Source organism: Pteropus medius, unplaced genomic scaffold, assembly GCF_902729225.1.
Source record: "Pteropus medius unplaced genomic scaffold, Ma_sr-lr_union100, whole genome shotgun sequence".
NCBI lineage: Eukaryota > Metazoa > Chordata > Mammalia > Chiroptera > Pteropodidae > Pteropus > Pteropus medius.
The window spans coordinates 3,632,123-3,658,984 of record NW_024350923.1 but is presented as its reverse complement, the minus strand read 5'-3'; the positions used below and the strand labels follow the sequence as shown (position 1 = coordinate 3,658,984).

At 45.8% G+C, this 26,862-nt stretch overlaps 1 protein-coding gene across 9 annotated transcripts in view; it reads left to right on the top strand.

The window, feature by feature from the left end:
• PPP6R3 (protein phosphatase 6 regulatory subunit 3) overlaps window positions 1-26,862 on the top strand; it is a 110,592-nt gene that overhangs the window by 52,173 nt on the left and 31,557 nt on the right. For all 9 annotated transcript variants that reach the window (XM_039840634.1, XM_039840633.1, XM_039840632.1 and 6 more), the window contains 8 exons: window positions 1,835-1,900; window positions 3,870-3,982; window positions 7,929-8,042; window positions 19,442-19,571; window positions 21,590-21,742; window positions 23,510-23,659; window positions 24,771-24,835; window positions 25,909-26,024. In XM_039840634.1, the coding sequence (XP_039696568.1) occupies window positions 1,835-1,900; window positions 3,870-3,982; window positions 7,929-8,042; window positions 19,442-19,571; window positions 21,590-21,742; window positions 23,510-23,659; window positions 24,771-24,835; window positions 25,909-26,024 (907 nt within the window). The remainder of the gene's footprint in view (window positions 1-1,834; window positions 1,901-3,869; window positions 3,983-7,928; window positions 8,043-19,441; window positions 19,572-21,589; window positions 21,743-23,509; window positions 23,660-24,770; window positions 24,836-25,908; window positions 26,025-26,862) is intronic.

Genomic DNA, 26,862 nt, shown 5'->3' with positions numbered 1-26,862 from the left:
CTCTTGAGGCGCTGCCTTTGCTGGAATTCGGGCGGGAAGAGGGCTGTGGGAGTGACCTGAAGGCGAGGTTCCCCACAGACTCATCTTTGCCGCCCCCTTGTCTTCTCCCTCTATCTCTCTCCTCTGCGTTCTTCCAGACCCATTCCCCGGTCCATTCAGTCTCAGCCTCGAACCTGAGGACTTGCTCATTTCTCTGGAAATGCAAATTTTAATTAATGAGCTGAGGGACCAGGAGAGACAGGAGGCTTGTCAGGTGGTGTCCCGGGAAAGGGCGGCTCCGCTGAGGTGGGCAGGAGTGGCTGCAGTGGCAGAGCGGGCACGTGCGTGTGTGTGTGTGTGCGCATGCGTGCGTGCTGCACGCGGGATGGTCCTGGCCTGGGGTCGGGGCTGTGTCTGCAGGGCAGAGTCCTTGTGAGGAAACCAGCAGAGCAGACCCAGCGGGCGTCCCGAGAGCTGCCTGCGGAAGGGCCCTGAGTTGGGACACCGGCTCCTTTTAGGTGTTTGCGGGTGTGGAAAGAGGCTGAGGACCGTTGAGGACGGGGGGGTGGCGCCTGCATATTTGGACTGTGGCAGAGGGTTATTCAGCGTGGATTTCTAAACTCGCTTTGGTCACTTCCACGTTGAATTCAGGTGCAGCGATGGGTGTGGTTCGTCACGGCACTGTTGGGGGAAGGGTAGCTGGAAGCGCCTCAGGGACTGACTTCAGTGTGGGGGCCACTGCGAGGTGGAGTCCGGAAGCGGACCTGGGATGTGCACGCCCGTCACCAGCTGTGGAGACAGTGGGGTGGGGGGACTGCCCAGTGCGGCCCGTACTTGCAGGCGGCACCATCCTCTGCTTTAGGGACATTGCTGCTCTGAGTGTGTCAGCCAGAGCCCGTTAGACTTCCCTAAGCCTGCCCCGCCCTCTGCACTTTGACAGCCCCAGCGGGGCGGTCCCCCAGGGCGGGCTGCGGGCTGCGGGCTGAGCTGGGCTGGGCTGGGCTGGGCCCCACAGCTCCCTCGCCTTCTCCTTCGGCCCATCTCAGGAGCCGGAGCCCGTGTTAGGCTTTCTCCCCATGCCTTTAGCAACTGGGATTGGGTTTCTTGCCCCCCAGCACTCCCGACCGCGGTGTGCGCATGTGTCCTTTCTCGGTAGCCAGTGCCTTATTATGGTGTCTCGTCCCTCACGGAACTGATCTTACACCAGCCGAGTTTTCATTGGTGCTTCCATAATACCCACTTCACGGTTTCATTTACAGCAGTGTGTCATGTGTAGATGAAGGAGTGATTGTCCTTGTCATAATAATAGCTCTTTGCCAACATGTGACAGGGCAGATAAACTCTGCTTCTGTAGTGTCCCCACCCCCTATTCTTCACATTTCCTGTGGTTGTTTTGGTTTTGGAATCTAAAAGTTTAACATGCATTTTAACCCAGAAACTTGATACTAAACACTGCTTTTGTCAGTCTTTCCGTAGCTCTCTTTAAAGTGAATATTCCTTTATAGAAAATGTATAAATTCCACCCCCACTCCTCACCCCTCCCAATAACCAGAGTACAGGCCCTTTTAGTGCTCAGTGTCCCAGAATTACCCCCAGCTAAGGAGCCGATATATGGAATTTTTGTATGTGGGTATCATAAGTCGGGGAGGAGTTGTTGCTGCTGGCTGCTGTTAAAATCATATATTCACTGGCATTTTCCTTGGGGGACTTTTAATTTCCTGTAGTGTTCAAAGTCCAGAGAAACCTGCAACATTCTGCTTAGAATGTGCTGGCTATTTCCAAGTATGTTAACCTTCACTGGGGCTTGAACGAGAGCCGCTCATTGCTATGATTGCTTCTACAATGTGTTTTACAGTGGTTGAATGAGGAGAAAATTATCCAGAGGCTTGTGGAAATAGTTCATCCATCGCAAGAAGAAGATGTAAGTTCTCTTGTGTTATTGTAAACTTGATTTTTTTTAAAACAACCATGTTCATTGGGCCCAGAGCATATGTGTATGAGATGTGAGGGTAGAGGGCAGCTGGAACAGTGATAATCTGGCAGTCTCAAAATTGACAGTTTTCTAAACATGAAAGGCTGCGTTTGCTGATACCCCCAAAATTTCCAGAAATGTGGCGAGCAGCAGGCAGCGAGCCCCGGTCCTGGCACCGTCTCCGTTGCGGAGCTGGGATGTCGTGCAGATCTGCTCGTCTTCGTTATACGCAACCCCGGCTACAGCGCTTTTCCTTTATACCCATCTTTAGCCAAGTAGTGTGGCCACGCCTGCATTTGTTCTTTGCATCTTGGCCAAAGTTTTCTAAGCAGCACGGTGGGATCTTGGTCACTTTTGACCCTATTGGACCCCTAGAGTGACAGGCTCTTGGTGGCCGTCTTTCCTGGCCCAGGCTTTTGTGCTCTGGAAGGTTTGGCTTTGCCCTAGGTGCTAAAGGTTGACACTGCTTTGGAGTTTGCACATTGGGCCCTGTGCTGAGGGTCCGTCTGTCAGTACGGGGTCGCCGGGGTCAGCTGGTGTGGCTCTAGAGGAGGCTGTCGTTCGGCTTCACTGCTGCTGCTCTTGTTGCCACCTTCAGTAGGGGGCTGAGCCATGAGGAATTGCCAGTATTCAACCATTTCTACCTGTAGACATGACAGTTCCATGCTGTTCAACCTAATATCTGTGGAGAAGTTGGTTTACAGAAGGTGCAGAGTCTGTCATGAGGCAAGGGGTGGGGGGGCCCTCCCTTACATTCTAGGGTGCAGGTTAGATGGGAGAGTGAGCATCATGGGGGAACAGTGCAAAGGAGGACGGAGAATATTCTCTCTCATAAAGCTGAATTTTCTATTAAGGTAGGTGTAGCCCCTCCCCTTCCTCTGTGGGGAGGGTGGGAAGGGAGGAGGGAAGAGGGAGAGAGAGAGGAAGAAAGAAAGTGCTGTCAAAGGGGCTGCTGCTTCCCCGTCATTCCTCACGGGACAGCGCAGCGTTGTTGCTGTGGACATGGAGGACACATGCCGGCGTGTCCACGTGTCAGGTGATGGCAGAGCATGGCCCGCCCGTTCCCAGGGAGCACGTGTCTGTGGATGAGGCTTGCTTGCTGCTCTGCTCCATCATGTTCTGGTGCGGAAGAGCTCGGTCACCCAGTGGGTGTTACACCTGTCTGCAGGGGCCAGGAAAACTCACAGGAGAAGCCCAGCTCTCTAGCAAGTTCTTTGGTGAAGGACAAAGCATTTGGGGCATCAGCACATTCCTTACTTGACTTGCAAGAAACTTAATTTTGCCCATTAGACGGTCCTGTTGATAGTTGCATTCTGTACAAAGTGCTCATCACAGGCCGCCGACGTCCGACCGGTTTCTGTTGACTACGGGGTGTTGGGGTCCTGACTCCAGTCAGTGGGCTCTGACACCGGTCTGCATCGTCACCTTTGCTGGGGCATCATTGCTCTGCCTGTGCCGCAGGTCACACTCAGTGCCACGTGCCACAGAATATGGTGTGTGTGCGCTGAGATGTTAGAGCTTTTTTCTAAGGTAAACGCTCTGTACACTCGGAAAAGATGTACTTTTTCTTACCCGTCGATGTATTCCAGAAAGATGATAATAGTTTATATTTGGAGAATATATTTTTTTCAAGTGTTCAGTTACAGAAACTTTTCCTTGCCAAAGCTTTTATCACATTTCCCCGCAAATAGTGATGTGTACTTTGTACTGTGCAGTATTGATAAGTAGAGCTCGTTAGCCTGACAGAATGAAATACTCATGCTTTTTACATGTTATTTCTTTTGAGCTTGACTTTTTCCTCACTGCAATTTATGGCCAATATTAATTTGTGTTATTTCTTAAGCATTTTCTCCCTTTTTGTTATAAATTTGACTTCTCATGCATTTTATAGTGAAAATTGTACTTTTTTCCCCTTTAGCGGCATTCCAATGCGTCCCAGTCACTTTGTGAAATTGTTCGCCTGAGCAGAGACCAGATGTTACAAATTCAGAACAGCACAGAACCAGACCCTCTGCTCGCCACTCTAGAAAAGTACGTTCGAAATGCTCTTCTCGTTCTTTTTTCATGGTGATGCCTTTCAGAGTTCCCATGCGGAGCGGTCGGTAAGTGTTCCTCATGCGGGGCCGCACCTCTGGGAGACACTGCCCTGGAGTGGGTGAGGAGGAGGAGAGCTCATCCGACCCCAGGCATTCATGCTGCCCAGCGACCTCCAGGGGAAGAGTATAGGTAACTGACGCTTCTACGTCGACTTCAGACTTTCCAAATCGCTTAACTAGAATTCTGCACAGCGTCACAAGAGGGGTAGATGTCGTAATTTACTCCCTGCCTCCATGTCTGTGGTGGAGAACATGTTATGTACAAACCGGTCTGATCTATTTTGATGAATGATTTTTACCGGAAGCTCTTCTTAGGGCTCGCTGTGTCTTTGCACCTAGCTAAGGGTACCTGGGCAGACTTGACTTGAAGGGGTACATGTCATGTGTGTTCCATTTCTTTGTCCTGCTTCTGCCCTTAGTTTCTAGGTAATTCCTCCTAGTGAACCGCCATCTCCTGGTTAGGTGGAGGACAGCTTGGGGATGGTGTGCTGTTTTGAAATTTTTGAATGGCCCACCCGCGTTTACTCGTTTTTCTAGATTCGTGCATTTTCAGGAAGTATTATCAAGCACGGGCATACATTTGACTGCATCTGTACAGCTGAGTTATTTTCATGAAGATAAAGCAGGCATCCTCTCACTTTGGATGAATAGCTGGAACGTGAGCATGCAGTTAGCATTGCGTACGCACGGCAGTCTTGCTTCAATTCACTGCTACTGTTGTTTTCAGCGATTTTTTTCAGTCCCGTTTCAGTCCTCTTGTACATTGAGACCCCTTTGCATCTTTTGGCTTAACTACTGTGAGACCCTTTCGTTAAAATAAACATTCACGTGTATTATTTACTTGGCAAGTGTGACAGAAGCAAGGAACAAATTAGAGACAAGGCATCTCCTGAGAAGTGCACTCGTGTCTTCCCAGTAGGAAGGAGCTGACCAGTTCTCTCAAGTAGCGGAACGGAAGAGCTCATCAGCTCCTGAGCGAAACGCTCCTTTGCCCCACGTCAGTGACTCCTGGCGTTACGGCACACGCACTCTTTTGTAACGTGGAAGGCGTTTCACGCTCAGATCCCAGTAACCGCAGTGGTGTTGGGGTGAACCGTGTGAGATTGCCGTTTGAGCGCGGTAGGCTCAGTTTGGTAGCCGTGGGGGCGGGGTGGTCCTGGGACCGGTCCCCGTGGATGCCTAGCTGAGCGATGTCTGTACTCCACATTCTTTCCTGTGGATAAAGTTCTAGAAATCCAGCATGTGTTCTTAACGCCAGGCGGGTTCAGACTGGTTACTTTTTGAATGCCGAGCAGCCACCCGTGGTGCGTGGCTCCCATCTCGGATGTCACAGTTTCACCCCAAGGGTCCGACCAATGGGTGGTGATCACTGAGCTCTTCAGTGCCACCGCGGTCTCTGTTCACACACCTCTGTGTGAACCAAATGGGGGCTCTAGCCGTTGGCGCCCGCGTGGCCCCGCTGATGCATTTCAGCCTGTCTCTAGTCCTGGGTCAGGTGACTGTAATTTGATGCGGATCAGTACGTGCTCAGATCGACATCATTAACTGTTAGATGGAGTTGGTTTCTTCAGATACAGGGACGTGAGTCCGCTGCTCCATGCCGTCACTGAGGTGAACCCTCGCTGCACTCAGTGGCGAGGAGACTTTGTGATGGTGTTTCCACACTTCCTAAGAATGAGAACTACCCCCTCAAACATCAGAAGTGCTCCCACTCTGTGGGGTTCTTTTAGTGTCTGTTAGCAGAGGAAGTACTCTATGGTGGAAGCCTGTGAGCTTTCTGTGAGCTCAGTGAACTTATGGATCATAGGAGCGTTCTATGCGTTTGATAAGTTATCTAAAACTACAGTGTTATGTATTAGGCCGATCTACTGGCAATACGTAGTGTACACACCGGTTACCTAACTCTTTATGCTATGCCAAACAGGGCACAGGTTTTGTGTGTGTGCACGTGTGTGTAGACACCACATGCAGAAATAGAAGTGTAGGGTAGCACTTAAGGAAAACCTTGAAATGAGCTGAAGTTAAAGTGGGTGGTGCACATGGGTGGGGGTACCCACCCATCCCTGGGAACGTGGACTGAAGCGTTAGACAGCGATGTTAGCCTGGGAAGCGGTCTGGGCTTAACCTGGATGTGTTCAGTAGCAGCTCTGTGGGAAATTTTCAAGGTCAAAAATTTCTTTAAAAACAGGCATGTTAGACTTGGACTGTGCAGTCCTTAACTCTTAATATTAACGGACTTCGAATGAATTCGGATTTGATCCCAGTTGAGCCATTGAGTTGTATAGAAGTCTTTCCCCTGACTTCCCGCGTCAAAAACAAAAACAGAACAGAAGTGAGCCCTTGTCTCAGAGGCGTGGGTAAAGACCCTGGATGGCTACACGCATCACACAGCTCATCAGGAGTTTTACTGATGCTCATCCAAGAACTCCTATTTTTTTAAACGTGAAAACCACTGTTTTCTCTCGCATGTAAACAAATGCCTTATTGTTTTAAAGACTCAATGTGGCTTAGCTACTCTTTTGCTGGTTATTAATACAGATTTTGTTCATTAGTAGAATACTTTCGTGATATAGTAGACTTTGAATTTGGTGCAGCCATGAAGAAGTGAGGGCGCCTTTTTTGGCCACTCCCTTCAGGCACCAGTACTGACAGCGTGACCGCGCCGTCTGGTGTGAACACTGTGCCTGAGTGACACGGTGGACGTCCACAGCTGGGCGCCGCGTTGGCCCTCTCCTGGGCGAGGCTGCCGTGTGAAGACGACGCGTGTCCGCTGCACAGAGGTGCTCGCTCTGTCTTCCAGAGTCCGGGCCCAGACATAGTGTTCACTCTGGAGACTGTGTGTGGAGTGACTGTCACAGTGCCGTCTCAGAGAGAGAGCTCAGAGCAGTCTCAGTGCCAGTCTGGAAGGACTTGAAAGCTCCTTCCGGCAGGAGGTTCCTCTGAAGTTAGTTTAGACACCAGGTTCGGGTGCTTTCTCCAAAGAGAGAGATTCTTTCCTAGTTGCTGCCCTAGCTTGGCAGGGAACAGGTGTTAGGACACAGTGAGCCCAACTGTACCCTGGGCTGACTGGCGTCTCTGCCAGGTGAGCAGCAAGGACAGCCCAGCTGTGTGTCACATTGTAAGAGAGATTCCATTTCTTAATCCACATGGATTCTGAAAATTGCCGAGATCCTAAGGAACGAAGGTTTTCCTTGAGAGGGTCCATATAAATTTATCTAACAGATTATCCCAGTGCTTTCGGTTAACCGTGACCTTGCGTATGTACTTGAGAGGTGTAATGGGAAGGGCCTGCACAGAATCCTTTCGGGCAGCAGTTCCGATTCATATCATTGCTCTCATGTTATTTCAGTTTATCATTTTAATTATAGAGTAAAATGCAACAATTGATGTTCTCTTTTACCTGTTTTAGGTCTTTAATTATACATTAATGCTTTTGTGGGAAAACATTTATGGGTTCTAATTAGCCTTTTTGAAAAGTCCTCCTTTTCTTGAGAGGGTGAAGGGTTCTGAGGCTTATTACCCTACCCTAGCCTCCCAGCCACTGCCACCACAACCACCTGGTCACAGTGGGCGGTGACACAGTCTTGAAATATTTGGGGCTCTCCACAAGATAGGCAGAGGCCAGCAGGGCCCAAGTGAGTCTGCTGAGGAGAGGGGCTTGGAATATATGTGTGGGAGAGTATAGTTATAATAAGCAGGATCACTTGTCTACTTTAATAAATGTATAAAAACAAAATACTTTCAAGTTGAAACAAACGTGCCCAGGTGATACCAAATGTTTGTATAATATGCGTCTTACTGGTGCCGGGACCTTTTTCTCTGAAGTCGTTACTGTTAAGCGATGTTACCATTAGCACTTGACTCTTGATTTGTTTCCCCAGGCAAGAAATCATAGAGCAGCTTCTATCAAACATTTTCCACAAGGAGAAAAATGAATCAGCCATCGTCAGTGCCATCCAGATACTGCTGACTCTACTTGAGACACGGCGGCCAACGTAAGCTCTGCTTTTACCTTTCAGAATGAGTCGTTCTGTTTTGCTTTTAGACTTTTTAAAAGCTGAGAGTCGAGCTGCTGTTACAAGCTACAATATCATGCCCTTGGATATCAGGTTCTGAATCTTTTTCTGCTATGTAGACCATATGTTATTTTTACACGGATGTAATACCTAGGGATGCAGTTGAAAAGTACAGTTTGGTGAACACTATTTATGGCAATATTTGGATTCTGGTCATTTGAGTTTTTGTAATAAATAGCAATTACAAAAATGCTACTGTAGTAAGTACTGTAATACATCACACACATGTCTAATGGCACAAACACACCAAGAAGCTTATCTCTTGCTCATGGAAATTGAAAATAGGTGTTTCTGGTTGGTGGCAATTCAGGGACTCTGTTCATCTTCTGATTCTTTCCTGTACCTGCTGGCCTGAGGCTTCAGGTTGTGTTTTTTGGACACTGCAGTTCGTGAGGCCACTTTAAAATGGGCAGGTGGGTGGCTGGAGGTCTTAGGGGAAATTCGTGGTAAGTGTTTCAGAGTCAGAAATATGTGCGTGCCTCTGGACTGGCCATTTCACATTTGTCATGTTATTCTTCATAGTTCATGCCCAGTGCTGATCTACTTATTAATTGTCAGGGTTTTCTCATTGTTCCCTGGAGCATGAGGATTTGAAGAGGTACGTATATGTGTCAGCAATGTGTGGTTTAGAGATTAGAATTTGTATTTTCTTACTCACTATTGGATCCATCTCGTCCACCAGAGGACACGGAGAGGACAGAGAAGGTCTCCTGTTGGTGTGGGACACTTTGGGCACCTAAGGTTTCTAGATGTTGGTTTCTAGCAAAATAACAGTCTTACCAACTCCTGCTTCCCAAATTCCTGATCTCTATTCCTGGCGTGTTTACTCTTTGGCCAATGATAATGGAGGGCATTGTGGCAGCACTGCCTCAAGTATGTTGTAATTTTGGGATTGTATCTGTAATTTTGGCTGTGTCTTTCCTGGTGAGTCATATTTTAAATAATGTAACCAAAACTTAAGGTATTCATCAAGTGGTGTGGGACCGTTACCGAGTCCCTCGTGCTGCGGGCGATTGCGCCATCTCTTAAAACGGTTCAAAAGCACGTGAAGTGGCACTGTGACTTGAGAGAGGAATAACTCTGAGAAAAATGACACATTTTTGCATAAAGAAGAGAGAAACAAAATAATTGCACAACTTAGAGCAAACAGAAGATACAGTAAAAGAAGTAATAGAAGGAAATTTCTGACCTGAAGGAATTTATCTTCAGACCAGAAAGGTTTGGTAAAACTAAGAAAGATTAAATATTTAAAAAAAAAAAAAAAAGGACTCATAGATTTTAACCTTATCCTGATGAGATTTCTGAATCCCAAAGATAAAGAGTAAGTCTTAAAAATATAGGGATAAGGAAAAAAAAAAAATGGGTTAACTACAAAGCAAATCAGGTTGCCGGGCGTTGCATTTGGAAAGCTAAATAAATACTGAAAAACAGGGCAGGATGGGGACCCCGAAGTACTGTCGTTGGTGTGTGAGGGTGAACGAGGCGTTCTGAGCCCATGAGACGTCAGCGTTGCACTCATGGTCTGTTCCTGGGGTAAATTACTTGAAGATGGACTTTCCCAAAGCAAAACAGAAAAATAACTTAGAGAAGAATTTAGGGAAATATGTTGGTAAGAACGATGATAAATGAAATGGATAGGGATGTAAAAATTAAAGTGACTGTGGAAGTTAAATGTTAAGATGAATAATTCAAATAAAGGATTGAAAAAAATGGAATAAATTGCAGATCACTTTAATAAAACTCAAGAAATAAGGAGAAGGTGGAAGTTAGTGCGTATTAGTTTCTGACTTAGAGGAGCTGGGGCACTTTCACGCACAGACATTGTCGAGGAAGGACCCAGTGAGGGATGTTAGAAATTACTCATGAAGTGTGAAGAGCTAAACCAAGAAGACAGTGAGCTGCAAGGGCCGAGGAGTAACGACATGACATGCCGTTAGGAACGAGCGTGAGCACCCAGATCCGGGTTCTGACACTGTTCTCTGGTCAAGGGAACCAGAGCCCCTGTCTGGAGCTTCGTGAAGTGCAGAAAGTAGGAAGTACTCAAAAACAAAATAAAATAAAAAACCCACCCATTGAAAGAGGTTCTGTCAGAGGGGCACAGGAGCCAACTAAAAGAACTCCCAGTGGCCAGAGCTGGAATAATTCCCACAATAAAATAGAGCAGTTATTATATTATAACTCAACACAAAAAATATCTAAGCCCATAGTCATGTAAGTAAACGATTGAGTGAGTAAAGGGAGAAGAGACAGACCTCCTGTGCGGGGGGCTCCGGGTAGTCCCTGTAGACCCTCACTCCTCAGGGGAGGAGCACGCCCCCCACTCTAAGTGCAGGCCACGCACCGTGACTCCCTTCCGAAGAGGACAGTGCAGGGGAGGGAGTGACTGTGACCTCGCGGAGCAACCTGACGGTCCCTCAGCCTGATAACCAACGCCGGCAGCCAGCGATGGGTCGTGTTGATGGTCTGTACCCTTGATACGATGGAATAAAAATGGCATTTTTTTCCTGTGTGGTCTTCCTTTCAAAGACCCATGACCGTGAGGAAAGTACAAGACAAGTCCCAACCAAAGGATGTTCTGCAAAATACCTGACAGTAAAGTCCAAGAAACTGTCACAGTCAGAAGGAAGCTCGGGAGACATGACAGCCAAATGCCGTCTGGTATCTGGAGGGGATTCCAGAGCAGAGAAAGGACTTTAGGTAAAAATTAAGAAAATTTGAATAAAGCATGGATTTATAGATTTTTCGTGTCAGTGTTGGTTCATTAATCATGACACATATACTGATATATTAATAGGGCACGCCCAGCATGGGTTTTATGGGAACTCTCTGTACCATTTTCGTAATTTTCCCATAAATCTAAAACTCTCCTAATAGACAGAAAATCAGTAAGTATACGGAAAACTTGACCACCACTGGCAGTCCATTTGACCTCACTGACCCTTTAGGAACCTTCCCCCAGCAGCCAGTGTACATTCTTTTCTGGTGCGTGTGGAATTTTTACCAAAGGAGACTAGATTCTCAGCCATAAAACAAACCTTAACAAATTATAATAGTAAATCATACAAAGTATGTATTCAGTGCATAATGGATTTAAACTAGAAATCAATCTAAAAAAAGGTTTCTGGAATCTCCTCAAATATTTGGAAATGAAACAACACACAAATAACCCCAAGTGTCAAAGAGGAAATGACGAGAGATGAGAAAATATTTTCAGCTGATTGATAATGGAAACAGAACACGTTGAAATTTGTAGAATGTAGCAAAGCGGTAGAGGGGAGAGGTACAACATTAACTGTTTGTATTAGAAAGGGAAAACGAAGTCTCGTGTCAGTGATCTAAGTGCCCACATTAAGAAACTAGTAAAGGAAGAGCAGATTAAACCCAACACGAGCAGAGGGAAAAGACAAATAAATTAAGAGCAGAAATCAGGAGTCCCGGCAAATGGCGTAGATGATAGAGGCTTTGTGCGTCTCGTGACACAAACAGAAAACAGCAAGCAGAGTCGCCTAGGGTCTAGATGAACAGAAGCCCTACAACTAGGGAGAGAAATCATTAAATCACCCCGCAACGGGAGCGGGGAGGAGGGACCAAGGACGAGAGGACACGGGGCTGCCGGGTCCCCAGCAGCAAGTGGGACAGAGGCTGTGGCAGTGGCAGACGCCTCTTAAAGGGGCCGCATCCATGAGCGCACTTCCGCAGTGACTGACCTGCTGCTCTGAGCACCAGCACCGGGTCGGCTGCTCGGGGGGCACCAGGGACTTCTATGGGGGACACTGAGTTGTTGGAATGAGGGCCAGAGGCGAGGTGCTCTCCTGGGCAGAAGTGCCGGCGGTGTCCGTTGTTCCTCTGTGGCGCCCTCCCCACTCCCAGTGCGCGGACGCAGCGCCGCCATAGCTGAGACGTCACCAAACTGAATAACAGGTCCCTCCGCCCAGAGAATTCCCTGAAACTCCGCCTCTCCCAACTCGCGGCCCCACCCAAGCCACATCTAGTGTCCTTGGCTGGTCCTGTACCCTTTGCCGAGGAGCGTGAGACTCACACTGGTGGCGACTGGCCTCGGTTTCTGGCGTGGCATCTTGAGGCAACTGTAAGCACAGCATCTGTGGTTTGCTTGCTAAATCTTAACAGGTGGCCCCCGTAGGGGCGCAGGCTGGGGCTAAACTTGGCCTGCAGCCGAACCCCTCTCAGGACTGTGCCACCAGACAGCTACTACACAGAGCCACGCTAATAAGACCGGGAGACTTAGGAGCTTTGCCTAGTACATAGAAACAGACAGAAAAAGGCAGCCAAGATGGGGAGACAAAGAAGCAGGTCCCGTATGACAGAACAGAACAGAGATCCAGGAATAATGGAGTCGAGCAATCTCACAATGCAGAATTCAAAACGCTGGTTATAAAGATGCTCAGAGAACTTAGGGACAGAGTAGATGAACTCAGAACTTTAACGACGAGATTAAAAAAACATAAAAATGGAAATTACAAAAGGGAACCGCTCAGAAACAAAGAATTCATTATCTGAGGTGACGAGTGTATTAGAGGAAATCAACAGAGTAGATGAAGCACGGGATCGAATTACTGATAAAGAGGACGGGGAAGCAGAGGGCACCCGATCAGAATGGCAGGAAATCCGAAAATGTGATAATTAAGGGGCCTATGGGAAAAAATTTAACAAAGTAATTGCATCATAGGGGTACCTAAGGAGAAGAGGGAGAACAAGAAGTTAGTTGAAAGCTTATTTGAAGAAACAACAATGGAAAACTTCCCTAAAGACATATACAACCCCAGGAAGCTCAGAGAGTCCCAAAAAAGATGAACCCAAAGAAGACCACACCGAGACACATCATAATTAAAATGCCGAAGGTTAAATACACAGAAAATTTTAAAAGCAGCAAGAGAAAGTTAGTTACCTGCAAGGGACCTCCCATAAGACTGGCAGCTGATTCCTCAGAAGAAACAGTGCAGGACAGAAGGGCTCGGGACAAAATATTCAAAGTGATGAAAACCCAGAATCTACAACCAAGATTACTTTATCCAGCAAAGCTATCATTTAGAGTCGAGGATAGATAAAGAGCTTCCCAGGCAGAAAAAAAGCTAAAGGAGTTCATCATCACCAAGCCAATATTACAGGAAATGTCAGAGGGACTTCTTTAAGAAGAACATATATCAAAAACATAGGTAAAGAATGGTAATAAGTACATATTTATCAACAAATACCTCAAGGGGAAAAGAAAAAAGTGCTCCATCCAAAAGACAGGATGGTTGAATGGATAAGAAAACAAGACCCCTACTATGCTGCCTACAAGAGACTCACTTCCGATTAAAAGACAGACTAAAATTGCTTTGATGGACCTAGAGGGTAGTGCACCGAATGAAGTAAATCAGATTAAAAAAGACAAACAGCACACGATTTCACATAAACGTGGACTCTGAAGAACAAAATAACAAAAACGGAAACAAACTCATAAATACTTAGAGGGCTGCTAGACGGGAGGGGGTTGGGGCAGTAGGTAAAAAAGGGCGAAGGGATTAAGAAGTACGAATGGATAATTACAGAATAGTCATGGAGATATAAAGTATAGCATATGAAAAATAGCGATGTTGTGATAACTGCGTAAGGGGGAAGGGAGTCCTAGATTTAGTGGAGTGATCAGAGATCTCTAATCACTGTACTTTACAACTGAAACTAGTATTGTAGGCCAACTATAATTGAAAAAAACTCACTGAATTGTTACCAAAAAAATGGTTGATCTGGCAAGGTAGGCTCACAAATTGGTCTTTATTCTAACAGCTTGAATTTGTTGACAGAGCAACCTTCATTCCTTAATAGTCAGGTCCAAGAAAAGCGTTGATTTTACTTCCAGAGTAAACCTGTCTCTGTGAAGAGAATGAGACATCCTGGTGCAGCAGCCAGTACCTTCCACCTTTTACGTACAGAAAAAACATATGAATCATAATGTTCAACTAAAAGATAACACACCTGTGCAGTCATCACGAGTCAAGAAATAAAAATTACCAGTACCCTCAAAAGAAAAACCAAAAACCGAGATTGAGAAGAGAAAAACAATGCAAAAAATCAGTGAAACAAAAACCTGTTTTTGAAAAGATCAATAAAATTAAATCTCTAGCCACATTGACTAAGAACAAAGTAGAGGAGACCAGATTATAGCTATCAGGAATAAAGGAGAGGACGTAACTACATTCCTTGCAGACATTAAAAGGTTCCTGAGAATACTACAAACAACTCATTGAACAAATTCAGCAGTTTAGAGGAATTGGACAACTTCCTTAAAAGAATAAAACTACTAAAGCTCACTCAAAAAGAAATAGATAACATTAACAGCCCTATATCTATTGAGGAAATTGAATTCATATTTAAAAGCTTCCAACAAAACTCTCAGCTCACTATAGTTTCATCGATGCATCCTACGAAACACGGAAGGATTCTACCAGAATACAGAGGAGAGAACACTCTCTAGTTCATTTTATGAGGCCAGTATTACTTTGAAACTAGACAAGAATGTTATAGGAAAGAACGCTAAAGTTTCACAAGAAGATATTATCAAATCAAATCTGGCAACCTATTCAGAAAATGATTTGGCATGACTTAGTATGGTTTATCTTGGGAATGCAAGGCTCATTCACCCTTCAGAAATCAGTAAGAATGGCCAAAATCCAGGACACTGACACCACCAAATGCTGGTGAGGATGCGGAGCAACAGGAACTCTCAGCCATTGTGGTGGGAACGCGAAATGATAAAAAGCCCCTGTGGAAGACCGTCTGGCAGCGTCTTACGGAACTAAACGTGTTCTTAGCGCGCAGCCCAGCAGTCATGCTCCTTGGTGTCTACCCAAAGGAGTTGAAAATTGTCCACACAAAAACCCACACGCGGATGTTGATAGCAGCTTTCTCCATATTGCCAAAACTTGGAAACAACCAGCATGTCCTTCAGTAGGTGATGAAGCAACTGCGGGACATCCAGGAATGGAATATTACTCAGTGCTAAAAAGAATGAGCTCTGGTGCCACGAGAAGCCATGGAGGAAGCTTAAATGCATGGTGCTGAGGGGAAGAAGCCAGCCTGAAAGGGCTTGTATACTGTGTGATTCCAGTTCGGTGACATTCTGGAAAAGGGCCAACTATGGAGACACGAAAAAGGCCAGTCGTTGGCAGGGTGGGGGGAGGCGAATAGGCAGAGAAAGGACTCTCAGGGCAGTGAGACTACTCCGCGCGAGTCTTTAACCGTGGATGCGTGTCATTATACGTTTGTCCAAACCCACAGAATGTACGACAGCAAGAGTTAGTCAAAATGCAGGCTGTAAACTTGGGGTGATTATGATGTGTCAGAGGAGGTTCATGGACTATAACAAATGAACCACTCGGAGAGGGGGTTGTCGATAACGGGAGGACCGTGCATGTGTAGGGGCAGCGGGGACATCAGCAGCCTCTGTACTTCCCCCTCCATTCTGCTGCGAGCTTAAAACTGCCATAAAAACAAGTCGTAACAAAAGTCACTCAGTATAACTCATATCAACAGACTAAAGAAAAAGAAAACATGGTTACTTCATTTAATCTTTTATGTTAAAACCTCTCAGCAAATTAGTAATAGAAAGGAACTTGGAAACTGATAAAATGCTTTTTAACAATAAAACAACTCATAGCTGGCATTATTTTTAATGGTCAGAGACTGAAATAACATCCCCTAAAATCCAGGAGCATGGCGAGGATATTTGCCATCACCAGCCCTATTCCGCCTCTTGCTGGAGGCCCCGGCCAATGCCATAAGGCAGAGAAGAAGAGCTGTCAGGCCAGAAAAGGAACTATAATGCCCATTTCACAGACATCAGGATCAGCATTGTAGAAAACCCTAAAGACCACACACAAAACTCCTACAGCTAACAAGTAATTCTGGCAGGGTTGCAAGTTATAAGGTCAGTATTCAAAAATTAGTTGCATTTCTCTATACTGGTACCAAACAGTTAGAATTTAAAATTTTCATAAAGCATCACTTACTTTAAAAGTACTTCCCATTTTCAAATCCTTTAGGTAAATACCAAGGAGCACAGTTGCTGGATTGCACAGAATAAAGGAAATACTTAGATATAAATAGACAGAACACGTGCAGGGTTTAATGCTGAAAGCCGTGGAGTAGTGATGAAATCAGAGGTGACCTAAATGGAGAGAGAGACTGTTCACGCATTAGAAGACTTGGTATTGTTGAGTTGTCAGTTCTTCCCACACCGATCTGGAGATTCAGTATAATTCCAATTAAAATCCAAGCCAATTCTAAAACTTACATGGAAATTCAAGGCAAATACAATAGCTAAAACAATTTCGAAAGAGACTGTCAAAATCCGAGTACTGATGCAGATTTAAAGGTCCCGTCATCAGGACAGTGTGGTCCCAGTGAGAGGACGTAGCTCCCTGGAACAGGACAGAGGCCAGAAGCAGACCCGACCCACACAGGCTTGGTCAGCTGGCTCCTGACAGCGGTGTGGAGGAGATCAGTGGAGAAGACGTGGAAGGGTTGCCCCTTCAACAAGTGGTGCTGGGACCTCCATATGTACCTTGCACATTGTATAAAAATTACCTCGAAATGGAAATATTCTGCCTCTTAGGTTTGACTCAAAAAAAAAAAAAAGAAAGAAAAGAAAAGAAATGGAACTAGAACTGTAAATCCCAAAACTCTAAAAGTTCTAGGAGAAAAATCTGTGACCCAGGCTCAGGCAGAAATTTCTTAGATGAATCACCAAAGCCCAATCCATAAAAGAAAAATTGACAACTCAGACTCTGTTAAAATTTTAAATTCTGCTCTTTGAAAGATTTTATTAAAATGAGAAGGCAAGCCACAGACTGCTGCAAAGTATTTGCAAATCACATGTCTGAGAAAGGACTTGTATCCAAATATAGCGAACACTCAAAACTTAATGACAAGAAAAATAATTCAGTTTTTTAGAAGGTCAAAAGATTTGAGCAGACAATTATGTACATAACAAGTAAATACAAGAAAAGATGGCCAACATCATTCATTGTTGGTGAAATTCAAGTTAAAACCACACAGATAGCAGTGTGTACCTTTTGAACAACTTATATTTGTTTCCGTAACAACTGACCACAAACTGTGGCTTAAAATGACAGAAATTTATTCTCTCCCAGTCTGAATTCCAGAAGTCCAAGATCAGGATGTCAGCCTTGCTGCACTCCCTCCAGAGACTCCAGGGAGGACGCGTCCTTTGCCTCTTCCAGTTTCTAGGGACCGTAGGGGATTCCATGGCTTGTGGGCCCCTCTTTGTGCTTCACCCTCACATTGCCTTCTCTGCTGTGTGTCTGTCTCTCTCGTACAGGGACACTTACAGTAACATTTAGGATTACCTGGATAACCCTAAGGATCCTCATCTCAAGATCCTTAATTACATCTTCAAATGAGGTAACAGTCGTAGGCTCTGGGGGTTAGGGTGTGCACGTACCTGTCGGGGAGCCACCATTCAGCCCGCCGAATAAACCAAAACAACGCAGACAGTACCCAGCACTGGTGACTTAGGGAGTAACTGCAAGTCTCACATGTTGTCATTGGGAATGCAGTGTCACAGCCACTTTCCAGAAACATCTGGCAGTTTCTTAGAAAGTGAAACAGACATTTATTGTATCATTCAGCAATCTCTTAGATGTTTACCCAAGTGAAATAAAAACTCACTCAGAGACCTGTAAGTGAATGATGGCACCTTTATTTGTAGTTACCCCAAACTGTAAGCAAGCGAAGTGTCCTTAAACGGATGAATGGATGAGGAAGCTGTGGCACATCCATCTGCACAGTAGATGGCTGTTCAGCAGGAAAGAACAGACTGCTGGCAGACACCCAGCACTTCTCTGCCTTTCCTCGTCCAAGTTCTAAATTTAATAAAGCTCTCTGGAATACCAATATGGTTTTGCTTTGGGATTCAGTGAATTCTTACATATATTTAGAAGGAGAAAAGGTGGGACTAGCCAAGAAATTTGGAGCAAGACCAGTGATTGAGATAAATTGCCTCCTGCATATTACAGTGCGTTACTGATAAATATGGCAGCATGATACTAGTATTTGTGATACCAAGTTTATATGAATAATTAAGGAATTTCAGTATGTGGTTTGGTATGGTTTTTCACATAAGTGGGGAAAGGCGATTATTAAATGGCTTAGAAAGTGACTTATTTTTAGGAAAATGCTATACCTGTTTTACATAAAAATAAATTCTAGATGAATCAAATTTAAAGTACTGGAGGAAAAGTATGTAAATACAGAATTATGGGATCGTGGAGAACTTTTAAGCCTGACTCCGTAGACAGAAACTGTGATGAGGAATGTCGTATCTGTCTACACGAACGATTAAAACCCCTACATGTTACAAAAACACTGGAATTACAGCAAACGGCCTCTCCCCTCCCCCGTCCAGCGGCTGAGTTTCCGAGCACTGTTCCACGTGGCTCTTAGAGCCAGGACTCATTGACACGGGAGGACTATTTTCAGGTAATAGTCAGCAGTCACTCTCTAGGCGTTAGCTGCGTGCCAGGCAGTGTTCTCAGCCCTTCGTCTGCCTCAGCGTGATCTTCACAGCAGTCTGAGAGAGGCGTTCTAGGGCGATCCCCACTTTCCACGTTAGAACAAATAACGGGTAAGTGAAGAGCCAGAAGTTGGGTCCGGGCCGCCTGGCTCCGCCAGTGACAGCGTTAACCACCAGTTGGCACCGATGTTCAGTCGGCACACCGCTTTCAGGAAGGTATTTTCATTCGAACTGCTCGCCCATGTTTTTAGACCGCCCCCCATGTCCTTCTTACCTGCTGGGCTCTGTGCTCCCCCACTTTGAGACCCTGTGCCGTGCGCTCACACCAGTTGAGATGTGGGAGTCCTGTTCCACTCGTAACTTCCAGAAAGGAGTGGGTGATGATGAGCGTAGATTGGGCTTAATGTAGAGGAGTAACTGAAGCCTTTTAAACAGGAAACACCATCGATTACCCAAGAAAAACTGGAACAAGCGCAGGCTCGTTCGTTGCTAACATTTCAGGTGGCAGGCCATGAGGGGGGCCCTGGAAAACAGGTCTAAGTGAACAGGAAGAAATCACACATGATTTCTTGCTTGACACTGGGCCTTTGGGGTTCAGGTCATGTTGGCTGACCCCTGTCGGGTTTTTATTACACCTGCCTAAGAAACGTCCCTCCAGAAATGTGGATTTAATCATTATACGTTTATGTAGCTATGGTGTATATATCTACATGCTGAGATAGAGCACCGTGAGTGATTTGTTTTGAAGTTGTAATAAGTAAAAATGAACTTGCTTTATTTCAAGATTTGAAGGCCATATAGAGATCTGCCCACCAGGCATGAGTCATTCAGCTTGTTCGGTCAACAAGAGCGTTCTAGAAGCCATCCGAGGAAGACTTGGATCTTTTCATGAACTCCTGCTTGAGCCACCCAAGGTAGGGCCGTCGGACGCAGAGCTGCCTTCTCACTGATTTAAACAGTTGTTAGAAAGTGTACGAGCCTTATGAGTAGCAGAACTGGCTTCGAACCGGCTTTTATCTCTATGTAATCTCTAAATTAATGTACGGTGTGGAATCCAGATGAAGCAAAATTGATACCTGCTTAGGACATCCAGCTTTTTGTTCTTTCTTTTTATAAATTTTGGGCACTTACATATACCCGTAAAATAAATACTTCTCTTCTCATAGCATGTTATTTCACATCTCTGAGATAGTTAGTCTTCGAGGAACTGGGCTTTGAAATGGAGTGGTCTTCCTGGCGGTCTGGGCAGACGCCTTACAGAAGCGGTCAGCCGACTGTGCCGGGGAGCGTTAGTTTTTCCATGGGCGCATCCGCGTGCTACTCAAACACTCCCGTTCACTCAGGCAAGTCACCGAAAGCACAAACAGCACACGGTGAAGGCCCGCAAAGGAGGGGCGTCCGCAGTCCGCGACACCCACACCCCTCGGTTGGTGCAGAGCTTTAGTTTAGGGTAAGAGGCTCTTCCCTTTAGAATCTGTAGGGCAGAAGCCTCTGTTCTGGAGAGTTCTGCTGCCGGCACCAGTGCTCATGCTTTCCTTCTGCCTCTGCCCGTGTCGCTGGATCCAGGATCCTGGCCATTGCAGCACGTCCCTCTGTGACACCCGTGAGTTACTGGGAATTTAACATGCTAGTTTCTCCCTTCTAAACAGAATGTTTCCTGCTTGACCACTTTGCAGAGGGGGGGAGCACAGTAGCTCATGCTCGTCACCGGGCGGCTGCTCACTTCTCGGTTGTCTCTTCAGCGAGCAAGCAGTGGTCCTGCCTCGGTGGTGCTGTCCATCTGCGCTCGGGCCTCACTGGGTTCGGGCCTCGGGTTTGGCATTCACCCTCAGAGAAAGCTCCTGAGCTGGTGTGATAGGGACGGTCGGTGGCTCCTTCACACCAGACCTGGGGAGAAGATCGGAGAGAGCAAAGAAGAAAAAAGGGTGTACTCGGGAGAAGAGCAGAGACCATCGCTAGTGGAAGTTGGAGGCGGGAGGAGGACCTGAGAGAGGAGAGGGTGTGTGGCGAAGTCCCCCTGACCTGTGTCTTGGGGGGCCTGCCCATCTTCCTTCTGGGGGACAAACAGGTGACGTCTAATGTGGAGTCTCAGCCTGTATTCTACTTGGCCCTGACTCTGAAGAAAGGCAGCGTCTCATTTGGGCTTCCTCTCTCTGGCTGCCGGGAGCGAGACCAGTTGGTACCTGACTTGACTGTATGATAGGGGGTGTGGGTAGGTCGACGAAGCTTTTTGAAATGTCTGTCGATTAGAGCTGTTTCACGTGGAGTGAAGTTTGAGCCTTACACTTCCCTTATGCCTCGACAGGAGCAGGAGGGCGTGAGGGTGCTGGCAGGAGCGGGGACGAGGACTGAGGAAGGGCGAGCCAGGGCCCAGCTCGCCACCCTTCCCTGTCAGCCTGCTGACATCCTCAAGTGTTCTATGTCTGTCTCTTGTGATTTCAAAGTTCAAAAACTCCCTTTTAAGGACAAGAACAGATTTGAGGTTGATCTTGTCTCAAGGTCGTGATCCAGCAGCAGCTTCTGTGTTTGCATTTTCATCACAGATTTGGCAAAGATCGAGGACTGTTCAGACCACTTGTAACTTCTCTCAGTTTCTGGTCAGGTTCGGAATACGGCACTTGTTTCTAAGGGACTTGCGTAGCTTTTTGCTTTCCTTCTGTGGCGTTGTAGAATGTCCAGGCGGGGGGGATACTTGATTTCTTATAAAACTACAGTCCAGGGAAATTACTTGATGTTTTTTTTTCCCTTCATATCTTGAAGATATCAGTAGCAGCTTTGGATTTTCCTTCCGGTGTAGAATTCAGGCCAAATTGTTTGCAATGTTAGTTTACCTGGTGTTACATCGTAGTACCTCCCCCTGCTCCTCTTTGTTTACTTACTCACGTGGATCGAATTGGAAAGCTTGTTAATTGGAAGGTTCCTTCTCCCTCAGAAAAGTGTGATGAAGACGACGTGGGGCGTGCTGGACCCTCCCGTGGGGAACACCCGGTTGAACGTGATTCGGTTGATATCCAGCCTCCTTCAGACAAACACCAGCAGTATCAACGGGGACCTGATGGAGCTGAATAGCATCGGGGTCATATTGGTAAGAACCCCCGCCCACTCCCGGAGGGACGTTCTCCTTCACCCTTGACAATCTGTGGATGCATAACACAGGGTACAGCCTCACAGATTTGCAGCGTGTGTCAATGACTTTTCTTGGTCGAAGCGTAAATGGCCTTTTCTATAGTTTTTGCCTTGAGTTTATCACCAATTTTGAATGCTTTTACATTTTCAGTAATTTATCCTTGTCGGCTGTAAAGAACTATGTTAGAGAATTTCAAAGATAATTAAGACGTTTAGTCTCTCACAGACGACGCAGTGAGTCTGGTCACCGACTCGGGGGACTGTATTAGCAGTAAGTGACTGCTGGTTAGAGTATTCTTTCCTCGTCGTAAGTAGCAACGGCACAGCGTGTACCTTTTCGCACTGACATGTATCTGTATAATGTATCTGAGGTACTGTCTGGTCTTTTGATTAGAGTCCAGCTTCTTCCTTGAAACAGCTGTCAAGTCTCCTTGCCGAGGGAAGGGAAAAGGAAGAGCCTGGGAATTATCTGGACTCCCCTGACTCCTGAGTTTCCCAGCTTCAAAGCCTGTGCCTAGAATCCACAGGCCCGGCCCCGGTGCCCATGCTGGCTGTGTGGGTCCTGCCACCCATAGCCCCGGAAGGCACGAGGGTGGACATTTAGCAGGTTTCATTTGGGGGATTTTGGGGCTGTTTCAAAGGAGAGTCTGGGTGTTTGCTCACTACACAAAAGGATTGGAATGTGCACTTTTTATACATTTTTCATATTATCCTGAGTATAAAGACCCTATTTTTCAGATCATGCCCAGAGAGGGGAGGCATCCCATGGCTTGTACGTGGTGGAGCCAGCCTTTGAATTCACATCCAGTTTCAAAGCCATGGGTGCCTTATCAGCCACACCTTCAGCCACACATTCATACTTCTTAGTGTCACTGAGATAGTTTATTTACTTCAGCCTTGGATTAAAAGACATCAGTGTAGGGCATAGAGGGCAGGGACCTTTTGTAGAAAGAAGAAACATTAAAGGATTAGTTTCTGGGGTAGCCTAGTGTTGCCCTCTGGGGGCTAGATTTCACCCTGCCCTCTGATTAGTATATGAGTTTCCGGGAATATAACTTCCTACTCCTGTCTTTGGGAGTCTCTCTGAAGTCATCAGTTACTACACTTTATCTTATTAATAACAAGCATACGGCTATTGTTAATCCATCCTGTTGTTAATCTTTAGAGTAACTTTTGAGTGATTACAAATTTGATACACTCCTCAAAGGATCATTATCATTACTTTTCCATTTTGACATTAGATAGCCAGATTCAAAGATATCCTGAATCCATACATACTTTAATGATGTGTTTTGTGCTTTAGGGATTGTCTTGTCTTTTTGTGATGCTGTTACCTTTTCAGATAATCTGGAAACCCCTGGTAACTTCCAGGAGATCTCATGTCCTGTCTTGTTTTGCTCCATTTGCTGATAGTTCTGAGTTCTGGGTGGTTATTCTCTGCTAAGGTGTGAGCACTTCGAGATTAGGGACCATATTTTTGTCTAACTCTGTCTCCCATATTGCCCAAAGCACCATGCCCTGCACAGAAGCCATCAGTATGGCATGTCAAATGAGCAGGTACCTTTTCTGCAGTCTGTGAAATGGCGTTCCAACACCCTTAAAATAAACTTGTGTTCCTTTTAATTAGTCCTATTGGACTAAGAGCACATCATTTTTATTTTATTGAATCACTATTTGGTAAATATATTAAACTGAGTAAACGAAAGCATTGTTTTTCTTTTTGTAGGACATGTTCTTCAGATACACGTGGAATAACTTTCTGCATACACAAGTGGAGATTTGTATTGCACTGATTCTTGCAAGTCCCTTTGAAAACACAGAAAATGGCACAATTACTGATCAGGGCTCCACTGGCGACAATTTGTTGTTGAAACATGTAAGCTTGCTTGTTGTTCTTATTCTGCCACTCGGCGATTATAGCATTTTCCTACTTAGGTGTGAAATAAATGAAAGTTGAAAGGCATGAGGTTAACTTTCAGAGTCTAAATATTTAATTGTCTTATTTTCACTGCACTTTTAACCAGAGATTATATAAATCAAATCCTGGACAAAGAACCCTGATGAACTTTAAAGAGAAAAATCTAAGTGGCCTACTTATTTCGTAAAAGTAATAGATTTGAATATTAGAAATAGATTTGGAGATTAAAAGAACCATACAAGTTTAAATACTGCAGAAAACGTCTGAAGAGTTGTGTGGCATGCCGCAGTTTTCATTTCTGGTGCTGAATACACGATCGAAGGTTGGGAGAAGTGAGTTCCGTGCAGTGATGAGGGAGCCTCTTCTTGGGATCTGTTTTCTTTTGCAAAGTATAAGGCAGTGTTACTAAGTCAATGTTCAGGTTTCTTCTTGCTCTTAAATGCTCTGGTTGTGTGCGGATCCCTAGCTCACACCGGGTTCCCCCACACCTGGCAGGTGGGAAAGGCTAGCCTGGAATAGCCAGGCAGATGGGGGAAGACAAATGACATTGAACTGAAACTGGCCTTGACTTTCCTGTAATGCAGCCCACAGTGCTTGTTATTGGCTTGCAGAATTGTGGCACCTACTTTTAATATGAGTGCCACACTGTTAGTGCATCTAGAAGGTAGTTTGGCTCACATCTGAAAGTACAAGTATTGCTGTGGATTCTGAGTTAAATTTTTGCCGAGCACAGTTTTCTTTATTCCAGTATAATTTTGGTCAGGCTCTATCTCTGGGCCCAGTTTCCATGGCTAATAAAACCTGGCTTTGCTTTAGGTCAGCGGCTCACTGATCCAGCCCTTGAAATACTGCCGAAGGCGTGGGTCCTCTCTGAGTCCTTGTAGTATTCGCGGGCCTTGCGTAAGCTTGCTGTCATGCCGCATTTGATTTAGCCAGTAATGCACAGCTATATTTAGCTTGCCGAGTTGTACATATCACTGTTCTCTTTAATTAGAGTTCTATCTCATTTCAAAATTTTGACACTTTGACATTCATGTAAATGTTAACTGGAATATTCTTTTTTATTCAGCTTTTTCAAAAATGTCAGTTAATAGAACGAATACTTGATGCCTGGGAAATGAATGAAAAGAAACAGTAAGTAAATTGTTTTCTGATAGGAATTCAGTTTGATTTTTCATTTGAAAAACATGTCCTCTCTTGCCCTAGACAGAGAACAGTGAAAGTAATTACGTGGGTACGTGCCACTTTACAGTTAGAAACCGTCCTCTCGGGACAACCAGATATTGTAACGTATTTTTCTGATAATTAATTTTTAGATCCTTCTGTCTTTTCTACCTCTCTTGAGGAGAAACCAAGAGTTGAAAGCACGCCCACCTCTGTGCTGCCCTTGAAATTTCCTGGTCCTTTCTGAAAGGCTGTTTTTCTGAGAATAATGTGGAGTCGAAGGAGCAGTTGTAAAGTCAGGGCCTCCTTGATGACGGCTTCCCTTAGCACACTTGTCCCGGTTACCCCAGTTGTCACTGTAGAGACAAATTGCTTCATGGAACTAGAGGGAGGAAATGGCCTAGTAGATTCTTTTTAGATATTTCCATTAGCTGATTGACAAGATTCCTCGAAGCATTAGTTGACACGTGTAAGTAACTGTTACACAGACTTTTGTCCCTGGGTCTGTTGTCTTCATAGGCACTTGTCCAAATGGGAAGACGGATCATAGGTGGGAAGATTAGACACTGAATGTGGAAAGGGACAAGGAATCATTTGTCTGTGTTCCAAGTGGTGTGCGGACCAAACACAGGTTGGCTGCCTCTCATCTTGGCCAAGTCCTCAAATCAGCCAATATTTTAACTTGAGAAATGCCATTGGTAGATAAGTACCTCTGTTAATTGATTGGTATGATTAAAATTTGATATCCTGTAGCAAAACGAACCAGCAGAGTTATTACAGTCTCCTACAGTCTGTTTAAAGTCTGAAAAATAGCTTTACAAAAAGATAAAAAAGGAAAGTCACAGAAACATTAGGCGCCAGTGAATACTTGGGTTTTGGTCTGTAAAGGTAACATGTTGTTGCAGATGAATGGTTGGCCTGTATATTTGAACAAACCTTGTCCACTGAGTGAGGCTGCAGTGTAATCTTTGAGGAGACAGCCCCCCTGTTTCATCCCTGCATCCTGTCGGGAATCTGAATCTTTGTCCTTTACCCCTTGTCAGGGCTGAGGGGGGACGACGGCACGGCTACATGGGACACCTGACGAGGATAGCTAACTGCATCGTGCACAGTACAGACAAGGGCCCCAACAGCACGTTGGTACAGCAGCTTATCAAAGGTAGGTGGCTCAGGGAGCCGCGATCACGTGCTCTTGCGTCGGAGAAGGATTGAAGAATAAAGGGGAGACACTCGTAGCGTTTTCCTAGTTACCTGTGACGTGACTTCAGTAATTATCTGGCGATCTGAGTGTGGTCCTTGAGGATGCTTTGAACTTCTTCCCGCGGTCCCGTCAGTGGCCATTGGGCTTGGGCAGCGCGCGCGCATCCCGTCTCCTGCTCAGAGCGTCGCTCTGTGACTCGTTCCTGGGGCCCGACGTGCCCACAGGCCGGCATCGAGCCACTTGAGCTGTAGTTACTCTTGGTGCTTATTTTCTTAAGGCCCCCTGTCTGCGGGTCGACTTCCTGTAACTGAGATATTAAAGTACTTGCAGCGTTACCCATACCTCCATCATGAAATCAAGGGCTGCGGGCTATTCAGGGACCCCTCCCGTACTCGTGTCCAAGCGGAGTCAGCCCCAGGTGACGTGGAGGAACGAGTTGGGGTACCTCTCACTGGCACGCAGGCCGCCGGCTGTCTTCTGGAACGAGAGAGCTCTGTGTGCCCACAGGGCATAGGCCTGTGACTTACACGACAGGCACCCTCTCGTGTTGCCTATAGATTGTATTTGTCTCCGGATGTAAAAAGTCTTTACCTTTGCAGTACAGAGTTCGTGCAGAGCTAACTTGATGAAAACTGTTTTTCAGTCTATCCTGGTTATCTTTCAGGAATGTTCGTGTGTTCAAGAGGCTGTTACCTATCGCATGTGTATTCAAAGCCTACTTGCCCAGAGGTGGAAAAGTTGGGGCTGGCCCACCTATACTTTTGCTTCTTGAAGGGGGTCTAAGCCAGATCATAGA